Below are 21,182 nucleotides of genomic sequence, written 5' to 3'. Positions count from 1 at the left end.
AGAATATATTTCTTTATTAGAGAGAGAGAGCATGAGTGGGAGAGTATAAGGAGGTGTATAGGGGCAGAGGCAGAGGGATAAGCAGACTCTCCACTGAGCAAGGATCCTGTTGCAGAGCTCAATCCCAGGACTCTGGAATCATGACCTGAGCCAAACACAGATGCCCATCCAACTGAGCCACCCAGGTGCCCCACTTCTATTTTTAATGAAATATTAACTGTTAGTCTTATTGAAGATACCTTTTAAGTGATGAGTTGTTTTTGTTGCTTTCAAGATTCTTCCTTTGACTTTTCTTTCTGACAATTTATGATGTGTCTAAATATAGATCTTTTTGAGTTTATCCTACTTGGAATTTATGGAGTGTCTTCAATGTATAAATTAATACTTGGCATCAAAATTGGGATATTTTGAACATTATTTCTTTAAATATTCTTTCTGTACCTTTCTCTCCTCTCTTTCTGGTACTTTCAATTTGTGTATGCTGGTATGTTTGATGGTGTTCTACAGATGCATATATTCTGTTCATTTTTCTTCACTCATTTCTTCCTGTTTCCCAGATTGGATAATCTCAATTGACCTATGTTCCAAGTTTGTTGATTCTTTCTTCTGCCTGCTATTGATCTCTTTTAGTGAATTTTTCATCTCAGTTACTGTAATTCTCAGCTCCACAATTTCTATTTGGTTCCTGTGCATAATTTCTATCTCTTTATATATCTTTTCTCATTGTTATACTCTCCTTTCAATCTTTAAACATGGTTTTATTTAATGCTTTGTACATATTCACAACAGCTGATTTAAAGTCTTTGTCTAGTAAGTCCAAAGGTTAGGCTTCCTCAGAGGTATTCCTACTGACTGCTTTTTCCCCCATTATGAGCCATACTTTCTTTTTCTTTACATGTCTCATAATTTTTGTAGAAAACTGGGCATTTTAGGTAATATGATGTATCAACTCTGGAAATAAGATTTTTCCCTCTCCCCAGGGTTTGTTGTTGCTTTACTGTTTGTTATTGTTGTTTGCTGGCTGGTTTATTTAGGACTTTTCTGAACTAGTTCTATAAGGTCTGTATTTTTGTTGTTGTATGTGGCCACTAAAATTTCTGCTCTGTTAGCTTAATGATCATCTTATGATTGGATGAAGATTTCTTTAAATGCCTAGAACCAATTAGCATTCCATTCTTTCCCCAGGGAAGGACTTTGTGTGCATGTTAGCCCAAAGCTTCAGTGCTCAGCTAGGCAGCAACCGCATGATAAAAACTCTGCCTTTACCTCATATCTTGCTTGCACAGAGCCTCAATGTCAGCCTGAAGTGAAGCTTAGGACCTTAAGAGCATGAACACAGCCTTGCACATGAAAGTATCCCTACAGTTGTGTGTGTCCTTCTAGATTCCAGAGACATTTTGAAGTTTTTTCAAGGCCTCCTAATAAATATCTCATTCTCTAATTTTTCTATTTAAGCTTTTTGGTTAGTCTGTTATATCCACTGCCTCTGGCAGCCACAGTGTCAAACAATTGTCTCTGGTTTATTTTTTCACAAATGTCATTGAAGAAAAGCCTTGCTGGTGGGGACATTCAGGGAAACATTAACAGGTCAACTAATGACAGTTCTCTGGGTATGGGGCTTTGAAGGAGCTCCAAACCCATTCTTCACCCTCCAATGACTGTTAGGCTCTTGGTTTTGACTATTATTGTGGGCTGTTGGTTTTCAAAGCTACTACAGAGATGAGGAGAAATGAGAAGAGTGTAAATTAAAACAACACAAAGCTTGCTGTTCTTATAAAGATTCAGCCATTTTTCTCAAAGGAACACTCCCCTGATTTTTCTAAGCCTCTGGTTAATTTCCAGAGTTCTGGAGAGTTTTGTTTTTTTTTAAATGATAATCTTTGCCATTATTCTTATTGCTTTTATGGAGTAGAGGATTTTCAGAGATTCTTACTCTGATATTTTCACTGATGTTGATCATTAACACCTTAATCCACTCCAACCTAATCTTTACTCTACCAGAAGATGTCTCCCCGCTGTTGTCATCATCCAGGTCCCATGGGTCTCACCTCTAACCTATATCTGATGGCATTGAATTTCTCTCCTTTGTAGCACTTTGTGCAGTTATAATTTCTCTGTTATTTGTGTGGTTATATAATCAAGCTGCCTCCCCACTAGACCACCAGCATCTTCAGTCAGTCCTGTAGAGTGAATCTGCTCACTCAGCCCAGGTCAACAACTTTTTCTGAGAACATCTTGGCATAGGGCTGCTGTCACCTGAAGGTTAAGTTCACCTCTGGTCCAGCTATTCAAGACCAGTGGGTTGTGGGAAAGATGCCTACCATTACTACACTTCTAGAGGCAAGGATAAACCAGGGAAGACTTTTCTCCTTGGCAAGGGAGAAGGACAGAGGAAAGAGTCCAACTTTGTTTTTACTAGCCAGGCCCACCCCAGATTTTTTTTTCTTTTTAGATATAATTTATACATAATAAAATTCACCCTTTTAAAATATACAGTTCAATGTGTTCTGACAAAGGAATGTAGTCATGTAACCAACACCACCACTGAGACATAGGACATTTACATCAACTCAAAATATTCTCTTGTACTCTTTTTCCATCATTCCCTACTCCAGACCTTAGTAACTACTGATCGACTATCTGTCCCCATAATTTTACCTTTTCCAGAATGTCATATAAATAGAATCCTATAGTATGTAGCTTTGAGTTTTGGCTTCTTTTCCTTAGGATAATGCTTTTGGCATTAATTCATGTTGCTCCATGTATCAGCAATCTCTTTCTTTTTATTGCTCCATAGTATTCCATTGTGTGGATGAATCATTTGTTAATCCATTACCAGTTGCTGGACATTTGGGTTGCTTTCAGTTTTTGATTGGTCTGAATAAAACCGGTGCATATTTTTGTGCATGCTTTTCCATGGACATATCTTTATTTCTCTTCAGTCAATATATGCAAGGGGGATTTCTGGGTGATAAGGTAAATTCTTCTTCAACTTTGTAAGAAACTACTAAGTTTTTTCCTAAGTGACTTTTCCATTTCATTTTCCTACCAACAATGTGTAATGAACTCTGATGGCTCCGTATTCTTGCTTACTCTTGGTTTTGTCATATTTAAAAATTTTAGCCACTCTTGTGAGTATGTAATGTCATCTCCTGTGATTTTAATTTATGTTTCCCTGATGACTAATGATATTATCACATATATTTTTGTGGTTTATGCTAATGCATGTATGTGTCCCAAAATGGCTTCTGCCACATCAACGTCTCTGGCTGAGAAGCCAAGTATTCCCCAGTCCTGGCAAATCCTTTGGCCAAAAGGAGCCCCTCAGGGTCTACAGCCCTTCTATGAGCTATATAGAGCAGTACAGCACAATCATGGCCCTGACTATAGGCCCAGCTAAAGACACTGACTTGACCCAGGCGATCCAAAAAGAAACTGAATTAATTTCTCCCAGTGATTCCCACAACAGACTGGCACAAGGACAGAATCTAATGGAACTCTTGGAAGAGCCCACAACACAAACTTTTTCCTGTTAACCTGGAGAATGGAGCCCAGCACCTTTTCTGGGCTCTCTAGACATAAGAGCCTCAGAAACATTTGTCACTAGCCCTCTGCTCACACAGAAAGCCTCCGTGGAGGGTGAAGATACTGCAGTCTTCATTCAGGATGCCAGGGCCTCTGCTGTGACCCTGCTCAACTCACCTGTCTGTGCAGGCTGATGAATTTCCGAGGGTCCCCATCAGCCCAGGGAGGGAGCTGCACATCTCCCAGTGCTGTCCCGTCCTGCATGCAGCCTGAGTGGGGTGAGAAACAGCAGGGCTTTGGGTGAATGGGAGCCCAACTGGGCTAGGAACCAGGGGGGATATACACTGTCCTGTCTAGGACTTCTGATTCCAGGCAGATCAGGCTAAGAGCTGTGTCCTGCACAGGACTCACTACTTGCTGCTGCTTCTGTCTGTTGCATCCCCCACTCATCTGCCTGGAATATTCTTACTTGGTCTCTAAGCCTTCCACCCTCCACAAGGCCCTCCTTGCTTCCCAGGCAGGTTTGTGTTTGATTCACAAACTGCCTATAAAATGGCAGTGGTGTGGTCATTGTTTGTCTTCCTCCCTACCATTCTGTGCCTTTTTATCCGGGTGCTTTCTATTTGGGGCTAGAGCAGTAAGGAGATAATCACAGTAACAGTAACAGCTATTGTATTTTGAGCACCTAACTATGCCAGGACTCTATGCTAGGTGCTTGGCACACAACATCTTATTGAATCTTCATTTAACTCTATAATTTATGTATTTTCTCTCCATTTTTAAAGTGAGGACAGCAAGGTTTTTAGAGGCAGCTTCCCCAGACAATAGAATGAGTCTGGATCCAAGCCCAAGTCTCTCTCCTACCCATTAGCCGCACAACCTTGGGCATATTGCTTAATCTCTTTGGGACTCACTTTTTCTACCTGTTACCCACCTCCCAGGGGAGGGGGCTGGTAGAAGGATGAAAAGAGAAATACGCATAATGTGCTTAGAAAAACTCCAGGCATATGATGGTTGCCCGATAAACACTGGTTGTGGTCTTGCTTAAACCCTCCAGAGCCTTCAAGGTACAACTAAATAAAACCTTCCCTGCTTCTCTCTGGCCTGCAAGTTTGTGCCTCATGTGGCTCCTTTACCAGCCAGCCTCAGCTCCCCTGTCACCAACTCAGGCTGTCCCTCCTGGAGATCAGAATAACACAGTGCCCTCTGAATCACTCTTGAACCATTTTTCCTACCTTCTGTCCTCAATTCTCAGCATCAGATAGAATTTCACTTATATAAATATGTTTATATGTTCTCTCCCCTTCCTCCATGCCTGTACAGAATGTAAACACCTTCAGAGCAGTTGATTCCAGGGGCCCCAACTAAATTCCCAGTGCCTAAAAAGGTGCCCCTGTGGGCTGTTTGGAGGAAGGAGGGTCCCGAGGAAGGGGAGCTCTGGGGTGCAGGTGTATGCTGGTGACAATTCATGAGTGCCTCCTGCCAGGTGAGGGATCCCATCTCCCTTCCTGGGGGGTGCAGTGGTCCACACCCTGCCTCAAGCTCTGACCACACGGCCCCTTCCACAAGTCACCCTGACATTTGCAGCGGAGGCTACCAAGGTACACACACAGCCACCGGGGGACCTGCTCACGGGGGTGTCCTCAAAATGTTGTTCCTTCTCTAAACTGGGGAGATGGCATAGTTCATCCTGGGGTGGAGCCGGAAGCACAGGAAAGAGGAAGAGCCACCAGTGTCCCCATACCACCACCCTTAGACACTATCTGGTAAGCAATCTCTCCCGGGAGACCCAGCTTCTCTGGGTCCAACTCAGAGCCCAGCTTAACCTGTTCGTGGGCCACAGAGGAAAACGAGGCCACAGAGGGGTGGGGGTTTGCCCAAGTCATGCAGTGGGCCAGCATAGACCTGGTTGTTAGCAGGGCTTCTCACCACAGACTGAGGCCTGGGGACCCTCACAGGATGGGTGGGACCGTGCCTCAGAGACATCCTGGCAGCCGGGGGCCTCAAGTCCTTCCTTGGCTCCCACCTCACCACTGAAGGCCACCATCGAGGGGAGACCTCACAACGACCACACTGGTTTGATGAAGGGTCTCTTCATTTAGGTGCACAACAAAGTTATTGATGAAGTTGGTCACTACCTGAGCTTTGGGGGAGCGATCCCTCCCCTGCCCAGCCCACCCCGGCCGCACTACAGCCTCCACGCACCAAACTCCACGGCGTTGCAGTTGACGAGGAACTCGGGCAGGTAGAAGAACTCTGGAGTCAGCTCCCTGACGTCACTCATGTTCTCCCTAGAGGCCGACTCCCACGCGTTCTTCACACTGTGGAACATTCTGTCTGCCACATCAAAGCTTCCACCCTGTGAGGAAAGGGAGCCCATGTGATCTCCTGTAGTGAGAAAGACATGCAGGCACCGTCTGGGGGGGCCTCTCCTCGCCCACGCCCACTGAGGCAGGGCTTCCGCCATCAGAGCTTTCTTCCCATTCACTCCCACACACGTTCGTTCACTGCTCCACGTATGCGTGCCATGGTTTTCTTGTGCCTCTGTTCACTCGACCGTTCTCTGGACCCTTTCCCCGAGGCTTCCCCAGAGGATACGTGATGCACTGTTCATTCTCCATTTAGAAATCCAGGCTCAGATCAGAGACAGGAAAAGCAGAGTGATTCATCTGTCCATTCTCCACATGTGCTAAGGGCCCACTCTGAATCACACACGGACAGGACACAAAGAAAGAACCCACTACAGGACAGAGAGCGGGTCAGCCATGTCATGTGGGATCAGGGCAAGTTTTCTAGAGAAGTGGACCCCTGGTGAGTTTGCAAGCCTGGTGACATAGAAGAAGGCAGAGTGTTCTGAGCAGAAGCAAGGCGAAGGCCAGGAACAGAAGCAGAAGGAAGCAGGCTAGGTCAGGGCCCTGCTTACATCTAACACAGCAGCCTTACAAGAGAGAACAGGTCTGAGGATGAAGATCTGGAGGGACACCAGCCTCCGGGAGACAGGAAGCTGGTCCATGAAGATAAGATGTCTACACACTCTCCAAGGACTGCCCCGGTTCCAACTCCCATTTCCACAGGTGGCCTGATGCGTCCCAAGCCTGGCAGCTAGGATTGCACCAGGTAAGACTTAAAAAATTCTTTCTTTGGGTGCTCTGCTCCTCTCATCTGAGTCATCAAATCTCTTTAGTTGATGCTACACTTATTTATCAGGTGGCCTTGAGGGCTGGGCGGAGGAAAAAAGGTCTGGTTGGAGGAATGACGATGCTGGGGGCAGATGGACTTCAGGAAAGAGGTTCTGAAGTGGGGCTCTGGGTCTACTTAAGTTTGCGGACATCCCCAAAACACCTGCCCGGGATTGGATACTTCTCTTGTCCCCATTAAGGCTGGGCCTTCGTTCAATTAGAACTTGTCCTCCTTCTGCCAACTTCTGCAGGATTCTTGTGGCCTGAGAACAAATGGGTAGTGCTCTCCTCTGCACCCGCCAGCTCCCTTCACTTCTTGGGGACTGAGGTCTTGTCAGCATTTACCTAAGGAAGCTTTGGGGCAGCTGCAGGAGTAGATGAGGGATAAAGAAGGGCTACAACCTCCCCTTGGCAAGTCTGCCCCATGTTAGGCACTTTATACAGAGATGTTGGCTCCTGATCCTCACAGCAGGGGTGTCAGGAAGGAAGTCCACTTCCATTCTGCATGCAGACTAGAAAACTGATGGTCCTCAGCGTGTCCTGGATTGCCCAAGGCTATTAAAGCAACCAGTGGCAGAACTGGGTCAATCCCACGGATGCTCCTCCAACTGACATGCCTTCTTTGCCCTTGTGCCAGCTTACTGGGGGTAGTCCCTGGACCTGGGGCAAATGTGATCTCCTAACGTGTGGGGCGAGGAGTCTCAGCTCTTTCTGCAAAGGCAGAATCTGCCACTCGCCTGAGGCAGACCCCATCTGGACATCTTGGTGGGCTGGTCGGTTTTCCGAGTCAGACCTGAGGATCCAGGGAGGCCCATGGGTCGTTCTCTGAACACGGACATGGACGGGGATACCGAGAAAGCCAGTTACAGCAGAGCTGCAACAGAACACACTACCTGGGCAGCTTAAGGATGTGGCTTTTCTCCAAGGTCACTTTGCTCTTGTGTTGAAATTAGGGGATGCTGCCCACCATCAGATTCAAATGGAAATGGAAACAAAATAGGGGGAGAGTGTTTTTAAATAAATCTGCACCTAACAAGTGGCTTATTGAAACATATTAAGAGCTTTGCATATTTAATCTGCAGCCCGAGCCTTACATCTGCAGGAGATTGATGCCTTCTCGTCCTCCTGGATTCCTTTTGCAGCTTTTATGAGTACTGATGGTAATCTCCTGAGAAACAATATGATTTGGTAATAAAAAGATTACCTGTATTAAATAAAAATAATATATACATAGGAAATATTGTTAGTGCTACAAATCTGGTTAAAGATATTACCACAAAGAAAAATGTTATTTTTTTCACAGCTGTCTAATGCATTTTAGCAAAAGTAATATCTTTAAAACTTAAGCCTGTATTATTTATAAAGGAAGCAATAACTGATTTTCCTATTTCCTATATTAATAAATGTATTTGCATACATTTGTTTCAAAATTAATGGGTTTTCTCACCTCTGCAATACAAAAGAAAAGCCAAATTCCCTAGAAAAAAAAGTGGAGCTGTTCTATTGCTTGTACTGTAAGTCTGTGAGTGGACACGGAATCCGGGGGCCGCCAGCAGGGAGTCTCAGCCATGACTCGATTCTCAGGAAAGGAAGGAAGGAGAAAAGGAAGAGAAGACAGAGAAAAGGAAGGGAGAGAAGGAGCGAGGCAGGGAGGCACAATGAAGGACTGCAGAGCCCTGCCATGAGGAAAGTCCAAAACAAAATAAAATAAAGCAACAACAAAATTAAGTATATAGACTGGGTGGAAACCAAATGATCAGAGAGAATTATGGAGCCAAGATTTTGCTCCTAAATCTATTCTGCATATCAGCACATCCTTGAGTATCAAGAGCAATGAATCCTATGTGTATCCGACATGCTGAAAAAAACAATAGTAAGATGATGATTATTATTATTATCAACAAAGGAACAACCTCTCATTGGCAGAAAACTTTTTCCATGTGACGCTAAAGAGCTAGAAGACAAGGCAGCCAAGGCTGGAGGTTTCGGAGGCAAAAGGTAGAGGAGCTGAATTTTACTTCTAAATGATATCACTCCTTCATGAAGAAGCCAGAAAGATATTCTGAATATTTAAGGGCTCACAAACAATATAACCCTAGGTATCCTTCCTCAATTAAAATACTTCCAAGGGGTACAAAATTTTGCGAAGAGATGAATCAAAATTAAAATCAAAATAATGGGGAGAGAAATGGCCAATTAGGACTTCTGCCGGACATGACAGGAGTTCAGATTAGAAGAAAGTTTGTAATTGTGGTACGTCTCTTAAAACTGGAAATGGTCTTGAAAGGAGTGTTCTGTAGTAAAGGCACAGCTCTTGTGTGCCCCTGTGTCCCTGGGTAAGCATTTCAAGAGGGACAGACATTCTTAAAGCCCTCTCCAGTGTGGGAGGGGAAACTATGCTGAAAAAAACCCATTCAATTCTTGACCGAGACCCGCAGGGAGTACAGCAACTACATGCACTCAAGTACCCTTAAACACAGAGATTTGCACACTACGTGCTAGAAACTCTAGTCTTCCTTTCCTGTGGGACTGACCTGAGTCAACCCACCACTATATCCAAGTATGGGATTGGTTTTATGAGCAGGCTAACAACCCATTCTCCTGGAAGATGGTTTTTCTGGTAATTTACAAGTATCCCATGTAACCAATCCACTCACAGGACCCTGTGTGCGTGGGTCCTCTAAGCTGCTGTCCTCTGTCCGTGAAAGAGGGTGTGTCAGCGAGAGGAGAGGGCGCCCCAGCTGGGCAACTGGGTGGACTGGCATGGGGGTTTCTGCCCTCCTGGCAGTGTGAACACCAGGGAGTTTCTTAAAGTCTTAATGTTTCCCACCAGGGAGTTTCTTAAAGTCTTAATGTTTCCCACACTCTACTCTGCCACCTGGGGTGACCATTGTGGGTGTGCAAACATGGGTTAGCATGTGAGTGTGAGTGTGCATGTGTGCGCACATGTGTGTGAGGCACCTACTGCAGTGCCAGGCAGACAGAAAGAGATGCCCCGAGGATTCTGCCCCGACGCCCCTGTCCCTTTGCAGAGTGGGAATGGAGGAGCGATCCTGGGCTGGGGCCCCGACCTCAGATACATGGGGGAAGGTAACCAGGGGCTCTGAAGAAGAAAAAGTAAAAGAATTTAAAAGTTCCTGGAAGCACTGGATGTGGTGCATAAACCATGAATCTTGGAACACTGAAAAAAAATAAAATTAAATAAAAAAAAATACATACATACCTAAAAAAATAAATAAATAAAAGTTCCTGGAAGCAGAAGGTGGGGTCTGGGGGGAAGTGAGCAGGGGCGGGGTCTGGGACGGGGAACAAAAGAGCAAGCGCATCAACTGGTCAATTTTGAGACCCTATCACCACCCAAGAAATGGCAGGGCCAACGTGTACAGCTGAGGAAAGAGGCAGGCTCGGCCTTCTGCGGGCTTCTTCAGAAACATCCAGGCTCTGACATCCCACTCAGCCAGCTGGGCTGCCGGCCCGACAAGAATTTGGGAAGTCTGTGTACCAGCTGGGCTGCCTTGTCGGTCTTGTTCTCAATGCAGGGTGAGCCTCCCCCAGCGTAGCCATTAGCTTTTCTTCCTGGAGGATGTGGCCCTTTATTCAACAGACAAAACCCACAAAAGTTTTGAAAAGCCTGCTGTCCACTCTTACAGGGAGGACAGTGGAGAAATATGGAGCATTTAGAAACCAGCCAAAGGACTCCCCTGCTGTAACTCACCCCATCTTTACCACCTACTGAGACAGGGGGTATTTTAAAGGAGGAATGGAAGCTCCGTGATTCAATACTACCCATGAGAAAGATCTAGAGCCAGGACTTTGACTCAGGTCCACCTGTCTCTATTACACGAGCCTTTCCGAATGCTCCTCGTTGAGTCAGCATAATGATAACTGTGCCTTTGTTTTGGACACAGCTTCCCCCCGGACCCGTGGCCTGTCACCCACGGAGCCCCCACGTGGACCGCCTGGGCGGCTCTCCGTTCTCTCCGCAGTGAGCATCTATCTTACACGAAAACCAGCCATAGCGCCTCAGGTGGTTCGGAAAACCCTTCCCCACTGCTGGTAACAGCTGCCGTCACACAGGCTGCGACTTAATTAACACAGCACTTTATTTCAGCTTCTGATTAAATGTAACAGCAGCTGCAGCAGCACGGCCACTGTGCCCTCGCTGGGGCGCTGCTGCCTCGCTCCGCCCTGCCCAGGCCAGTCTCCTCGTGGGCCTCATGGCCACTGGTGCTCCCGCTGGGGCGGGAATGGGGCAGGGGGGCGGGCTGTGGCCCCAGCAGCGGTGCAGCCTCCAGGCTGCTCTCAGGCACCAGCTCCAGGCCGGCCAGACGCCGGAGAGGGACCGCGTCCCAGAAGCTGAGCCCCCGGCTCTGGCAGACAGCGGTCTCAGGCCTCCACAGAGTGGGGTGACAGCGCATGACCAGCTCCCATCTCATCCCCCGCGACTTGTGTGTGTCACCTGCTCAGCTCGCACTGCCTCTCTGCCATACCTACTGGACTGTGAGAGTCTATCATTGTAATACCCGGTTCGAGGCAGAAGATCAAACACAGCAACCACAGAGGAACGCATTCCGAGAGCAGGCCAAAGTCAGCAAGATGCAAAAGTGAAGGCAACATAGCACACTTTCCACCCAGGGATCAGAATATGCTGCATGGCAATTCTAGGCTGAGGGGCAGAGGCCCCCCTTCTGTCCTCATCCAGCTCAGGGGGGCTGGGCAGGCCACTGTGCCCAAGGCACCGTGTCTGCCTCTTGACAGAGCGCAGGGCCACACCCGGTGCAGGGCTTAGACACATGGCTTTCCACACCAAAGGTGCGTCCCCCCTGCCGAGCCATGGAATGAACAAGAAGCAAGTCTGGCTCCTTCACACTAAGAGGCAAGAGGCAGAGCTTACTTCCTGCAGAATGGAGAAGCACGCCTTTTGTCAGGCCGACTCTTGCAAACACACCCGGCTCTGGGTCCATCCGACCCTCTCAGTTCTCTGCTCTCCAGATAAATAAAATAAGAAGGGCTCACTCCTGGATTCTGCATCTTCTCCACATTTCTCACTCTTCACTACCCCATGGTCCATGCTGGGGAATGGAAGTCTAGTCTATTGAGACCGTAGTGAGGTTCCTTTCCTTGTTAACAGACAGCAGTGAAGCAAAGGTCCCTTAAGAAGAAATGGACCTGTCCCCCAGGAGGCACAGTGGGGGCAAAAGAAAGAGCCTGACTTCAGGAACATTCCTAAGGAGGTCTGTGAAGGTCCCAGGGTTCCCAAAGGAGAGCCAGGTGCATTTCCCCCCAGATGTAACCTTTAAGCATTCCCTTGGGAGCTAAAATTCATCTTTTATTCTAAGGAGAAAGCAGAAGATGGTGGATTTTTCTCAGGATGTGCTAGAAGAGTCAGTAAAAAGTAGTACACATGGAGAACCCAACTGATTTCAGCTCAGATGGGCCAACAGCCACAGAGAGTCAAACCAGGAAAAACTAGGAGTCACATCAGACTTCAGCATGGGAGTTGAAGGGCCAGAGCTAATGTGTGTCACCCAAAAGCAGATAAAATTGGTTCTGAACATCTTGTGCTGGTTCAGACCACCTCTAATCAGTTTAGTGTGGTCACCCATGGATCAAACTAGCTAAAAAGAAAGCTCAGACTAATTGTGACTAACTTCAGGTTGGTCTTAACCCAGTATTTTTGTGGGTCTGCAGCACACCTGTTTCATCTGGCTCGTCTCATCCTGGAATGCTTCTCCGCAGTCCAGGCTGTCTTGAATTAGCTTAGCCCAGACCGGACCAGCTTGAACAAGCTCAGGCCTGCTCAGCTTCCATCTGGCTGATTGCAGGGAGAAGGGAAGTGACCAGGATCGATTGCCTATGCAGTGTCAAGCCCTGCGCTAGGGGCTTTACCCACACTTTCTCGTTTAATCTCAGCAGCTCTGGAAGCTATGCAAAATCAACCCTCATTTCCAGAGGTAAGATCCCTCACAGAAGATTCTGTATCCGTGAAGTAGCAGATCTGGCGTATAAATCTCATGGCAGATGCCGTTTCAAGTTCACTCTGCCTCCTGTCCACGTGAGTAACAGGTAGAGATGTAACAGCATTAGACTGAAGGGACAAAAGAAAGCTTATCAAGCATCCAGAACTGCCTGGAGGGAGTGCCATAACGGAATGCATTGCCATCATCATCAACGGCGATCATCGCTTCTTGTGGATTAATGAGCAACGTCTGGATGGGATTCCTGGCACAGGCTAGAGCTCCGGGACCGTTTGTTCTCCAAACCAAACTTACTTAAAATGCTTGTTGCCTGAGAAAGGCTCAGGGGAAGCACACTTATTATTTTTGAGTGTATTTCCAAGGAGAGGAGGTTATACAAAGTCTAGACAATCCATGCCTTTAAGGAGAGAGAACACTGTGCCAAGACAGAGAAGACTGGAGGGATTTTGTTCCTAATTGGAGAAATCACCTTGACCTTGCTTACCCACTCCCACCTAGGGCTCAGGAGTTGGATTTAGTGCAGACATGGCCTTTGGTCTCTCAGGGCCAAGGTCATCTGACCACAAAGAGTGGCCTTTGGGTGAGGTCAAACCAAAACCCCACACACTCCTGGAACACTCATACTTTTTCTTTGTTGAACTTAGTAACTGGAGTAAGTCTGTGCATATTCGTGGCCTGTTGCCCACCGTGGCTCCTGCCTTCCTCTCGGTAGGATGCTGGGAAGGCCCTGGAGTTGGCCAGGCCCTGCACTTGCACTGTGAGCTGCTTCCCTTTGGAGCTGGCTGGAACTGGGCTACCCAGAGGCTCTCCGCAGTTGACAGCTGGGCCCCCAGGACAACCCGGGAAGCAGGATCCCAGCAATAAGGTCAGAAAGAAAATAAATGTCTCGACTGCCTGCAAAGGACCCTGTCCCAGCAACCCCATGTACCTTGGCCATACCACCCACTCAGAGCAGGACCTGCTCCCTTCACGCTGCGTAGGGCTAAGGAAAGACAGAAGGGGGCCCAGCTATATTTGAACTTCAGATAAACAACAAATCACTTTTTAGTCTAAAAAATTCACTGTTTACCTGAAATTCAAATGTACCCGGGCATCCTGTGTTTTTATTTGTGAAATCTGGCAACCTTAGGCTGGTATGATGACTGGTCTCTTGGTTCATGGGTAGGTAAGTTGGTCACCTTCTTTCTCTGGTTCAGCTATTCCTTATTCAAGTACTTTGTCCTTTTAAACCTTTCAACTTGCACTTAGCGTGGCTGTCTGCATTCCGAAGTCACAAGTGGTATTTGTTCACTCTTCCTTCTTTGTGTTTATTTTTCGAATTCCCGGCCAGCCACCTTCAAGGAAGTCTTCAAGCCTTCTGCTTTTCCTTTTCCACGAAAACTGACTTTATGCATGTTTCCCCCTATTATCTCTCATTCCTTATTTTTGGAGTCTTTCTGCAACACCGTTGGGCAGATGCGCTGGTCACCGCAGGTCGGTGAGGATGGGCAGCCTGCCTCAGCTGGACTACCCAGGATCCCAGAGCCAACATCAAGTGGGAATCACTGGCTGAGACTGGATTGCTAGCGGGGAGACCCCTGCTTCATCCAAGCCCAGCCATTCATCGGTGAGATAGAGGTGTGTGTGTGTGTTTGTGTGTGTAAGGGAGCTCACCTGCAGAGAGCAGAAGGCCTGGGTATAGGGTGGCATCCGGACCAGGTAGGAGGCGATAATGATGGCCGAGGAGTAGTGAGTACAGTAGTGACACTGGACGGTCATATCTCCTGCAACGAAAGGACAAGTCTGGCATGGATGTCCCCCTGTGCTGGGACAGACTGCAGACACACAGACTCTACCAGGCTCAATCATGAGCGGCGGGCACAAGCCCTCCTCAAGACAGCACCTGCAGGCCTAATGAAACCTTGGTTCTTCTCGCAGACGTCATGATTTAGCCAGTAGCCATGGTGATGAGAAGCACATTCAAGACCCTCAGTGGCACCCCCGAGTCCCCAGTGGTCTATCCTGAGAACGTGGGCAGAGTTAGGCTCTGGGAAGGCTGCACTCAGGATTCATGGGAAGACAGTGGCTTTGGTCTTCGGAGTTAAGGGGCACATAGAAAGCCCCAGGGTGCCTACAATCCCTCCAGCGCAGTCGGCCAAGGCCTGAACCAGCTCCCTGTGGTGACTGTTTACCATCTTGCCGCCAGCCCCATGCACAGCCTGAAGCCCTCCCTGGTGCCATGGAGTTGCTGTCTAAGCCAGTTATTCCGGGGACTGGTGGAGGAACCTGCACAAGGTCCCAAATCCAATGGGCAGCTCAAATGCACACCCAAGGTGAGATGGGAGAGCACGGTGAGATCCCATGCTCCCCTGGCCTGCTTCTGTGGAAGGGGTCCTGCCATGCCCAGCAGCCAGAGGAACAGCATGCGGGGTTGGGGGGTTCCCGGAGAAGGGTCCTAATGATTCAACTTCAGCCTCAGGAGGATAAGCAGGGCAAAGAGGGCCTGCCCGACTGTCTACATCCTCCCATCTCCCCTGAGCGAGTCTGAGTGCCAGCCCCACTCAGTGCAGGCCTCTATGGGGCTGTGCGGGATGCAGCAGGACCCTCCCTTTCCTGCTGAGAACCTGCTCGCCAAAAGCAGCATCTCTGGACCATGTAAGCCTTTCCAAAGCACAAGACCTCTGGTTCCCAAGGGAAATTTTCATGGTTCATGGATAGCTGCTCCTTATTTTAAATTATATGTTTATTTAAAGGATTTGAGAAAACCAATAGAGCTAGCATCAAATGCATGATAGAAAAATTTCTTTTGAAAATACATTCATCAAAGCTCAGAAGTGAATAGACCTAGAGAAAAAAAATTAAGGCATTAGGAATTCAAGTCGCATGTGAATGTGGCAAAAATTATAAAAGTGATGTGCTGATAAAGAGACTAGGAGGTAGGTTCTAGAGTCCAACAAATACAGGCTCCGCCATTTAGAAGCTGTGATCTTGAATACATTGTTTGAACTGTCCGTGTTTAATTCCCTTCTCTTTGAAATGGACCCTTGTATTTATGAATGTGGGCTGGCCTGTGCTGGGAATATACAAAATGCTGAACGAATGTGCTCTCCACCTCTGGTAGCCCTAGGTCTGGAGGAAGCAGCTCTTAGCACGGTAGTTCTCAGTATCCCCTGTGCCTCACCACAGCCTTACTTAAATCAGAATCTCTAGGGGTGGGGCTTGGGCATCAGTAGGTGTAAAACCTGCCCAGGGAACTCTTCCCTGCAGTCAAGGTGCAGACCAGAGGATTAGAGCTGTTTCTATCCAAACATAATTGTTTCCATGCTAGGTGAGAGCCCGAATCATTACCAACGACCTTGTCAAGGCACTTGAATGAGCAACACTGCAGAAAAAAAAAAAAAAAAGTCAAGCTGGGATCTACCCACCTTCAGTCTTCTCAACCTCTTTAAACCTCTGGATGAATTTCAGCTTCCTTTCCTTGGTCTGAGCCCCCATAGGCTTTGAGAGATCGCGGAAAGTCTTGGGATTCGTCAAGTTCAATGTCTAGAAGGCAGATGTGTGGTTGGAGTTAACTCCCCTCAGACCCTCTTGTGCCCCAGTGAGACTTCAGGAGCCACGCTCTTTAGTTTTATGGTTCTCTTTATTGGTTTATTGTAGTTTGGTCTGACCCCCTCTGGTGATTAGCAGGCGTGCTGGGGTTTTATGGCCCCAGAGCCAGTGATCCACAAAGACTTAATAAGGGAGAGAAGGAAACTAAGAGGAGGGGAAGATTGAGTTCACACTGAACCTGTTCCAAGTTGACCCAAATCAGAACATTGCCACCAGTTACTAAAAAGAGACTTTGAAAAGAATCCCTGTTGTGGATAAGGTGCTTGGCTCCAGCCCCCCGTGGAGAGAGATATATGCTCCAGTAGTTCACAGTCCTTACTGGGAATCAAACGGACTCTCTAGAAGGTTCTGATTGGGAAGGAAATGTGAGGAGCGTCCTCTTTTGTCTGGAGCCCCTCCCTTCTGTGCAATGACAGCATGCAAATTTACCCCTTCCTCTGCCCTGGGGAACACAATATAAGGCAGTGGAAACCTGAGATTTTTAGGGCCAGGTGTCCTCAGAGATGTTTGCTTTGAGCAGAGATGCTCTACATGTTAGCAGAGGAGTCAAATATCCTCTAGGATTTTCATGTCCCATAGAAAGTGTTTTTTACACTTCTTTTCCTTTTCACTAGCCGTGAACCACTGCAGTCCCCCTGGGGAGGCAAGGCCTGTCCCCATCTCCACCCCTGCAGAACCAGGGGTGGGAGCAGAGTGAGGCAGACCCTTCTCAGACCCCTGTGGTTTTGCCAGGACAGAATGGGGCTTCCAGGCTGCTACATCTCCTGATTCTCCAAAAGATATTGGAAATCCACATTTTTAGGAGAAATTGCCCAATTTCTAAACACGGGTAAGTAATCACAATTTTGGACTAAGCAAAGGGGGCTGGTAAACCACCCCTTTGCAACATGTGAGTTAAAGCTGGGATTTGCATGCTTCATTTTTGAAATAGCTCAGCCTCAGACGGATCATTAGGGAAATAAAAGGCAATGTGCAGCTGGAGAGAAGAGTTTTGTGTTAAATGTCTTAACTGGGGATAGGAGGTCACAAAGGCCTGAGGCTCCTTCTCCCAAATCCTGGGTGTCAGTCCTCCAAGCTGCCCCAGGCAGGATTGGCGAGGGCTGGTCTGAACCAGGACTTAGCCACCTTCTTTCCTTTACACACACAGCCCAACACCCCACTTAATGGCCAGAGCCCAGGTGGCTGGGACAGTGCTTCGAGGCCAGATCATTCCCAGCAATGTCATCTTGGCCTGGCTGTGTCAGGTTTCCTCCTCCCTCCCCTACCTGCTGAGGCCCAGGGGCACACGCCACAAGAGGGAATGATCTGGCCTTGCTGTCAGCACCCCTGTCCCAACATGTCTCAGTCCAGATCCTGAGTGAAGTCCACATACCAACATCTGGATGGCTGAAGTCAAGATACAGAGGAGTAGTTTGTTCTCTCTGGGTCTCTGGGTCTCTCTCCGTCTCTCTCCTTTAATCTACCCCTCACCCACACATGTTGATTCAGGAATAAATTCCATGGCCTCCTTCACTTGCAGGACTGGGCAGTGTCTCAGCAGATGGCTATCGGTTGCCTTCAGAGTAGTGAGTAAGCCAGGAAGCCCTCTGGGGCTCATGTTAGCAACTGTCCTTGTCATATTGATCATCCCACAGGTAAGGTCACCTTCCCACAGGTAGATCTGGAGAGGAACCTGAGCTCCCAGACTCCAAAGGCTTCCTTTGGAACATGGAGCAGCCCTCAGGCCCAGGTGGACCGAATCTCATAGCAGAGGCTCTGTGTGCTGACTTAGTACTCTCTGGTCGTCAGGGTCAGAAAGCCTCAGGACATCTGAACAGCAGCCACGTGACTACCATACCTGTGAGGTGTAGTCAGCCAGGACCCAGGGAAACACTGGATACTGCATGTAGTCATTGTAGGTCCTCCCAGCCGCAGTGTTGAGGTGCATGAGATACTCAAAATTGCTGATGTCCCTTTTCTGCCGGAAGAGACAGAGAGGAGATAAACCAAACACAACTGGCATCTTCCTAAGGGCCATGGGGGTCCATCTCTCAGCCCTCTGCAGCCCTCACTGTGCAGGTGAGAGCAGGCCCCACACGCCTCCAGTGTTCCCCGTGCACCTGGCACCCAAGCCAGGCCAAAGCAGGGAGGCCCCACTAATTTCAACATGAACTGAAGCAAATATATTCAGGAAGCAAAGTCAGCCAGTAAAAAAAAGAAAATACAAAAAAAACAAAACAAAACAAAACAATACAGCTCAGTAGTCCAAAGCCAAGGATAAAGTCTTCTTTTGTTCAGCTGCTGGGTGTGATACTCAAAAGTTGATTAAAGGAAGAGCACAAATGCTATGGGTGAACTTCCTGCTGACCTTTTTATGATTAAAAAAAAATTAGCTAAGGGGGTTTTGCAGTCACAGAGAAAGGAGCCCTCACCAAGAGGCTGAACAAACGGTCTCCCTCCGAGAAATTAGGGACTTTCTTTCTGCCCTTCTCTGTTGGGATAACACTCGTTCTCTACTGGGATAACACTCGTTCTTAGGGTCTTAGAATGTACAGTCAAGGCGGAGTCAGGGCCTGTATTTGGGAAAAATGGCCAAGGGGAGAAAGGACACGGAGTCCAGCACAGCTGTCACCTCTCATAGGGGACGCGCATGCTGGGTCTCTCTTGGCCCTCTTGCTGGGAAAAGATTTGGGACAAGTGTGACCAGGAGTTAATTTCTTGTTGCCGTGTGATCTCTAGGACTGGCACTCTTGGGGTCCTAGCCTTTCACTGAGGATCAGAGGCTAAATGTCCATTCATTCAAGCTGGGAATCATGAGTGTCCTCTCAGAACAAGAAGAGAACCCTGGAGCCCCTCTACACTGTGTCCACTTCTACATATGTGTCTGTGGATGGAGCAGGTGCATACGCACCCACCCACCTCGGACTCCAAGCCTCAAAGACCACTTTTGATCACTGAGATCTTTGTAGGGAAATATTCGGGACATTTTGGTAAGTTAAAAAATAAGATCCCTCCCAAGTCCTCCACACGCTTTGTCTCTCCATCACTGGGGCCAGAGCTCTTTCCTAATTTGCCTTCCCACAGGGTTTCCTCAGACCTAGAGTCCTCTACGGGGTCACTCTACCTGCCACCTCTGCAGCATGGTCCGGTCGGAGCCTGGGTATCTCCTGTGGGACAGAAAACAATGACGGTGACCCAATGTCTCAAGGCACAAATGAGGGGAGAAGTGGGAACTTCTGGAGCTCTGTGGGATTGGCGCATCCAGAAAAGCCACAGCCTTCCCAGGGCATACAGGCCCTCTCCAGGCAGGGTAATAAAACTATTATCCAAGCTCTGCTTGCCCCCACACTACCCTACTGAAGGTTAGCCTCTTGTGGTCACTTTTGCTCTGCTGCAATGCTGCAATATTTCTACTGCTATCTTAGGTGTGGCCTGTGGGGAAATTCCCCGGGCCACGCAGAAGCAGGCTGACCTCTCACAACCCCACACTGGGTTTCCCACAGCCACGTGTCAGCCTGCTTTCCCCATGTACATGTAATATATGTGATTATAACATACTGGGATGGGACGATAACATAGGCACGTAGTTTAACAAATGTGGAGGACCACAAAATCAGAGTCTCCAAACTACCGCTCCTACTCAAGGAGCCCCAGTTAACAGTTTCCAGAATAGTTTTACCCCCACGCCTATCTATGCGCTTGTATCGTTATTGTTTTGTGATGATACAGGGGATAATCTCATCTGTGTTTTGTCACAGGCTTCACAGCAGGGTGGAGTCAGCTCGCAGTGCTCTATGGGACCCGTTTCTACAGCAGCAGGACCCCATTGTACAGATGGATTGGGACGTGTTGAGCCTGTCTCTGCGTGGGAGTGGGGGGATTTGTCCTCACAAATGGCCTTTCCGTGACCAGCTTCAGACATAAATCTCTGGGAACTTGGTGAGCGTATCCATGAGAGAAATCTCTGGCAGCGGTTCTACTGGGATGAAAAGTATGAACATTCTCCAGTTTGCTACATATTGCCAACCTGTCCTCTCAAAAGGCTGTACTGATTTATGTTTCTACACATAGAATTGAGAAATACAAATTGAACCAAAGAAATGCCGTTTTTGACCAATGTGGTGGGGAAGAGTTTAGAAGGACAACAAGGTGTTGTGCTGGGAAGGGGATGGGAAGGGGTTTTCTCTACATGAAATGCCCTTTCTGCTCAGCATGGATTTGTGGAACCCAGTTCCTTGGCCTCTGTGGTATCCCTTGGTTCCTTTTTCAGCTCTCTTTTCTTCCCCTCTCTGACTCTCCTTCCGCTCTCAAGACCTTTGTTCAAGATGTTTTGCCAAACCCAACCACATCATGTCTCCTCTTTTCAGCCATTCACTCTTCCTCAGTCCCACTCAAGTGCCCACAGATGTCACCCCAACATGTATTTTATGTTCCACTCACATGCACTGCACCAGGATCCTTCCAGCCTCTGTCTGTCTGGACAAGGCCTGGCTGCCCAAGTGCCCTAGCCGGGGCAGTTCCCTTCACCTTCCCACAACAGCAATGCTGGCCTATACTCTGCCTCAGGCTTCCCATCACTTTTCACTCAATTCTTTCCTTGGTAGGTTTTTTATAAATAGAATGCAGCTCCCAGGCTGGGCTTTACCTCTCCCCACACCATCACCCCCAATAGAGAAATCATCTGTTATGTCCATTTTACTAGGCAAATGACAGTAACAAGAACAGAAGCAAAAGATAGTCAAGTTTATTGCTTTAGGTTGCAAAGGCTCGAGCGAAGGTTTGGTTCTCTTGCTCAGTCTGGGGCCGGCCACCTATCCCAGTTCTGGAACGCAGGCTGCTTCAAAGGCTATGAACATGGGCAGAGCCCAGGCTGGAGACAGTGGGGGTCACCACCTTGGAAAGGACATGTGCTGAGCATTCCTGAGGAGGTCAA

The 21,182-nt window shown here is 48.0% G+C and overlaps 1 protein-coding gene across 3 annotated transcripts in view; it reads right to left on the bottom strand.

The window, feature by feature from the left end:
* WDFY4 (WDFY family member 4) overlaps nucleotides 1-21,182 on the bottom strand; it is a 279,441-nt gene that overhangs the window by 19,851 nt on the left and 238,408 nt on the right. For all 3 annotated transcript variants that reach the window (XM_047702650.1, XM_047702652.1, XM_047702651.1), the window contains exons 48-53: nucleotides 19,374-19,416; nucleotides 18,108-18,227; nucleotides 16,087-16,204; nucleotides 14,336-14,445; nucleotides 5,731-5,884; nucleotides 3,703-3,794 (exon numbers count right to left, since the gene is read on the bottom strand). In XM_047702650.1, coding sequence (XP_047558606.1) covers nucleotides 3,703-3,794; nucleotides 5,731-5,884; nucleotides 14,336-14,445; nucleotides 16,087-16,204; nucleotides 18,108-18,227; nucleotides 19,374-19,416 — 637 coding nt within the window. The remainder of the gene's footprint in view (nucleotides 1-3,702; nucleotides 3,795-5,730; nucleotides 5,885-14,335; nucleotides 14,446-16,086; nucleotides 16,205-18,107; nucleotides 18,228-19,373; nucleotides 19,417-21,182) is intronic.

Source organism: Lutra lutra, chromosome 14 (assembly GCF_902655055.1).
Source record: "Lutra lutra chromosome 14, mLutLut1.2, whole genome shotgun sequence".
Taxonomy (NCBI): Eukaryota; Metazoa; Chordata; class Mammalia; order Carnivora; family Mustelidae; genus Lutra; species Lutra lutra.
Note: the sequence above shows the minus strand (reverse complement) of the source record. Positions and strands in the feature narration are given on the sequence as shown.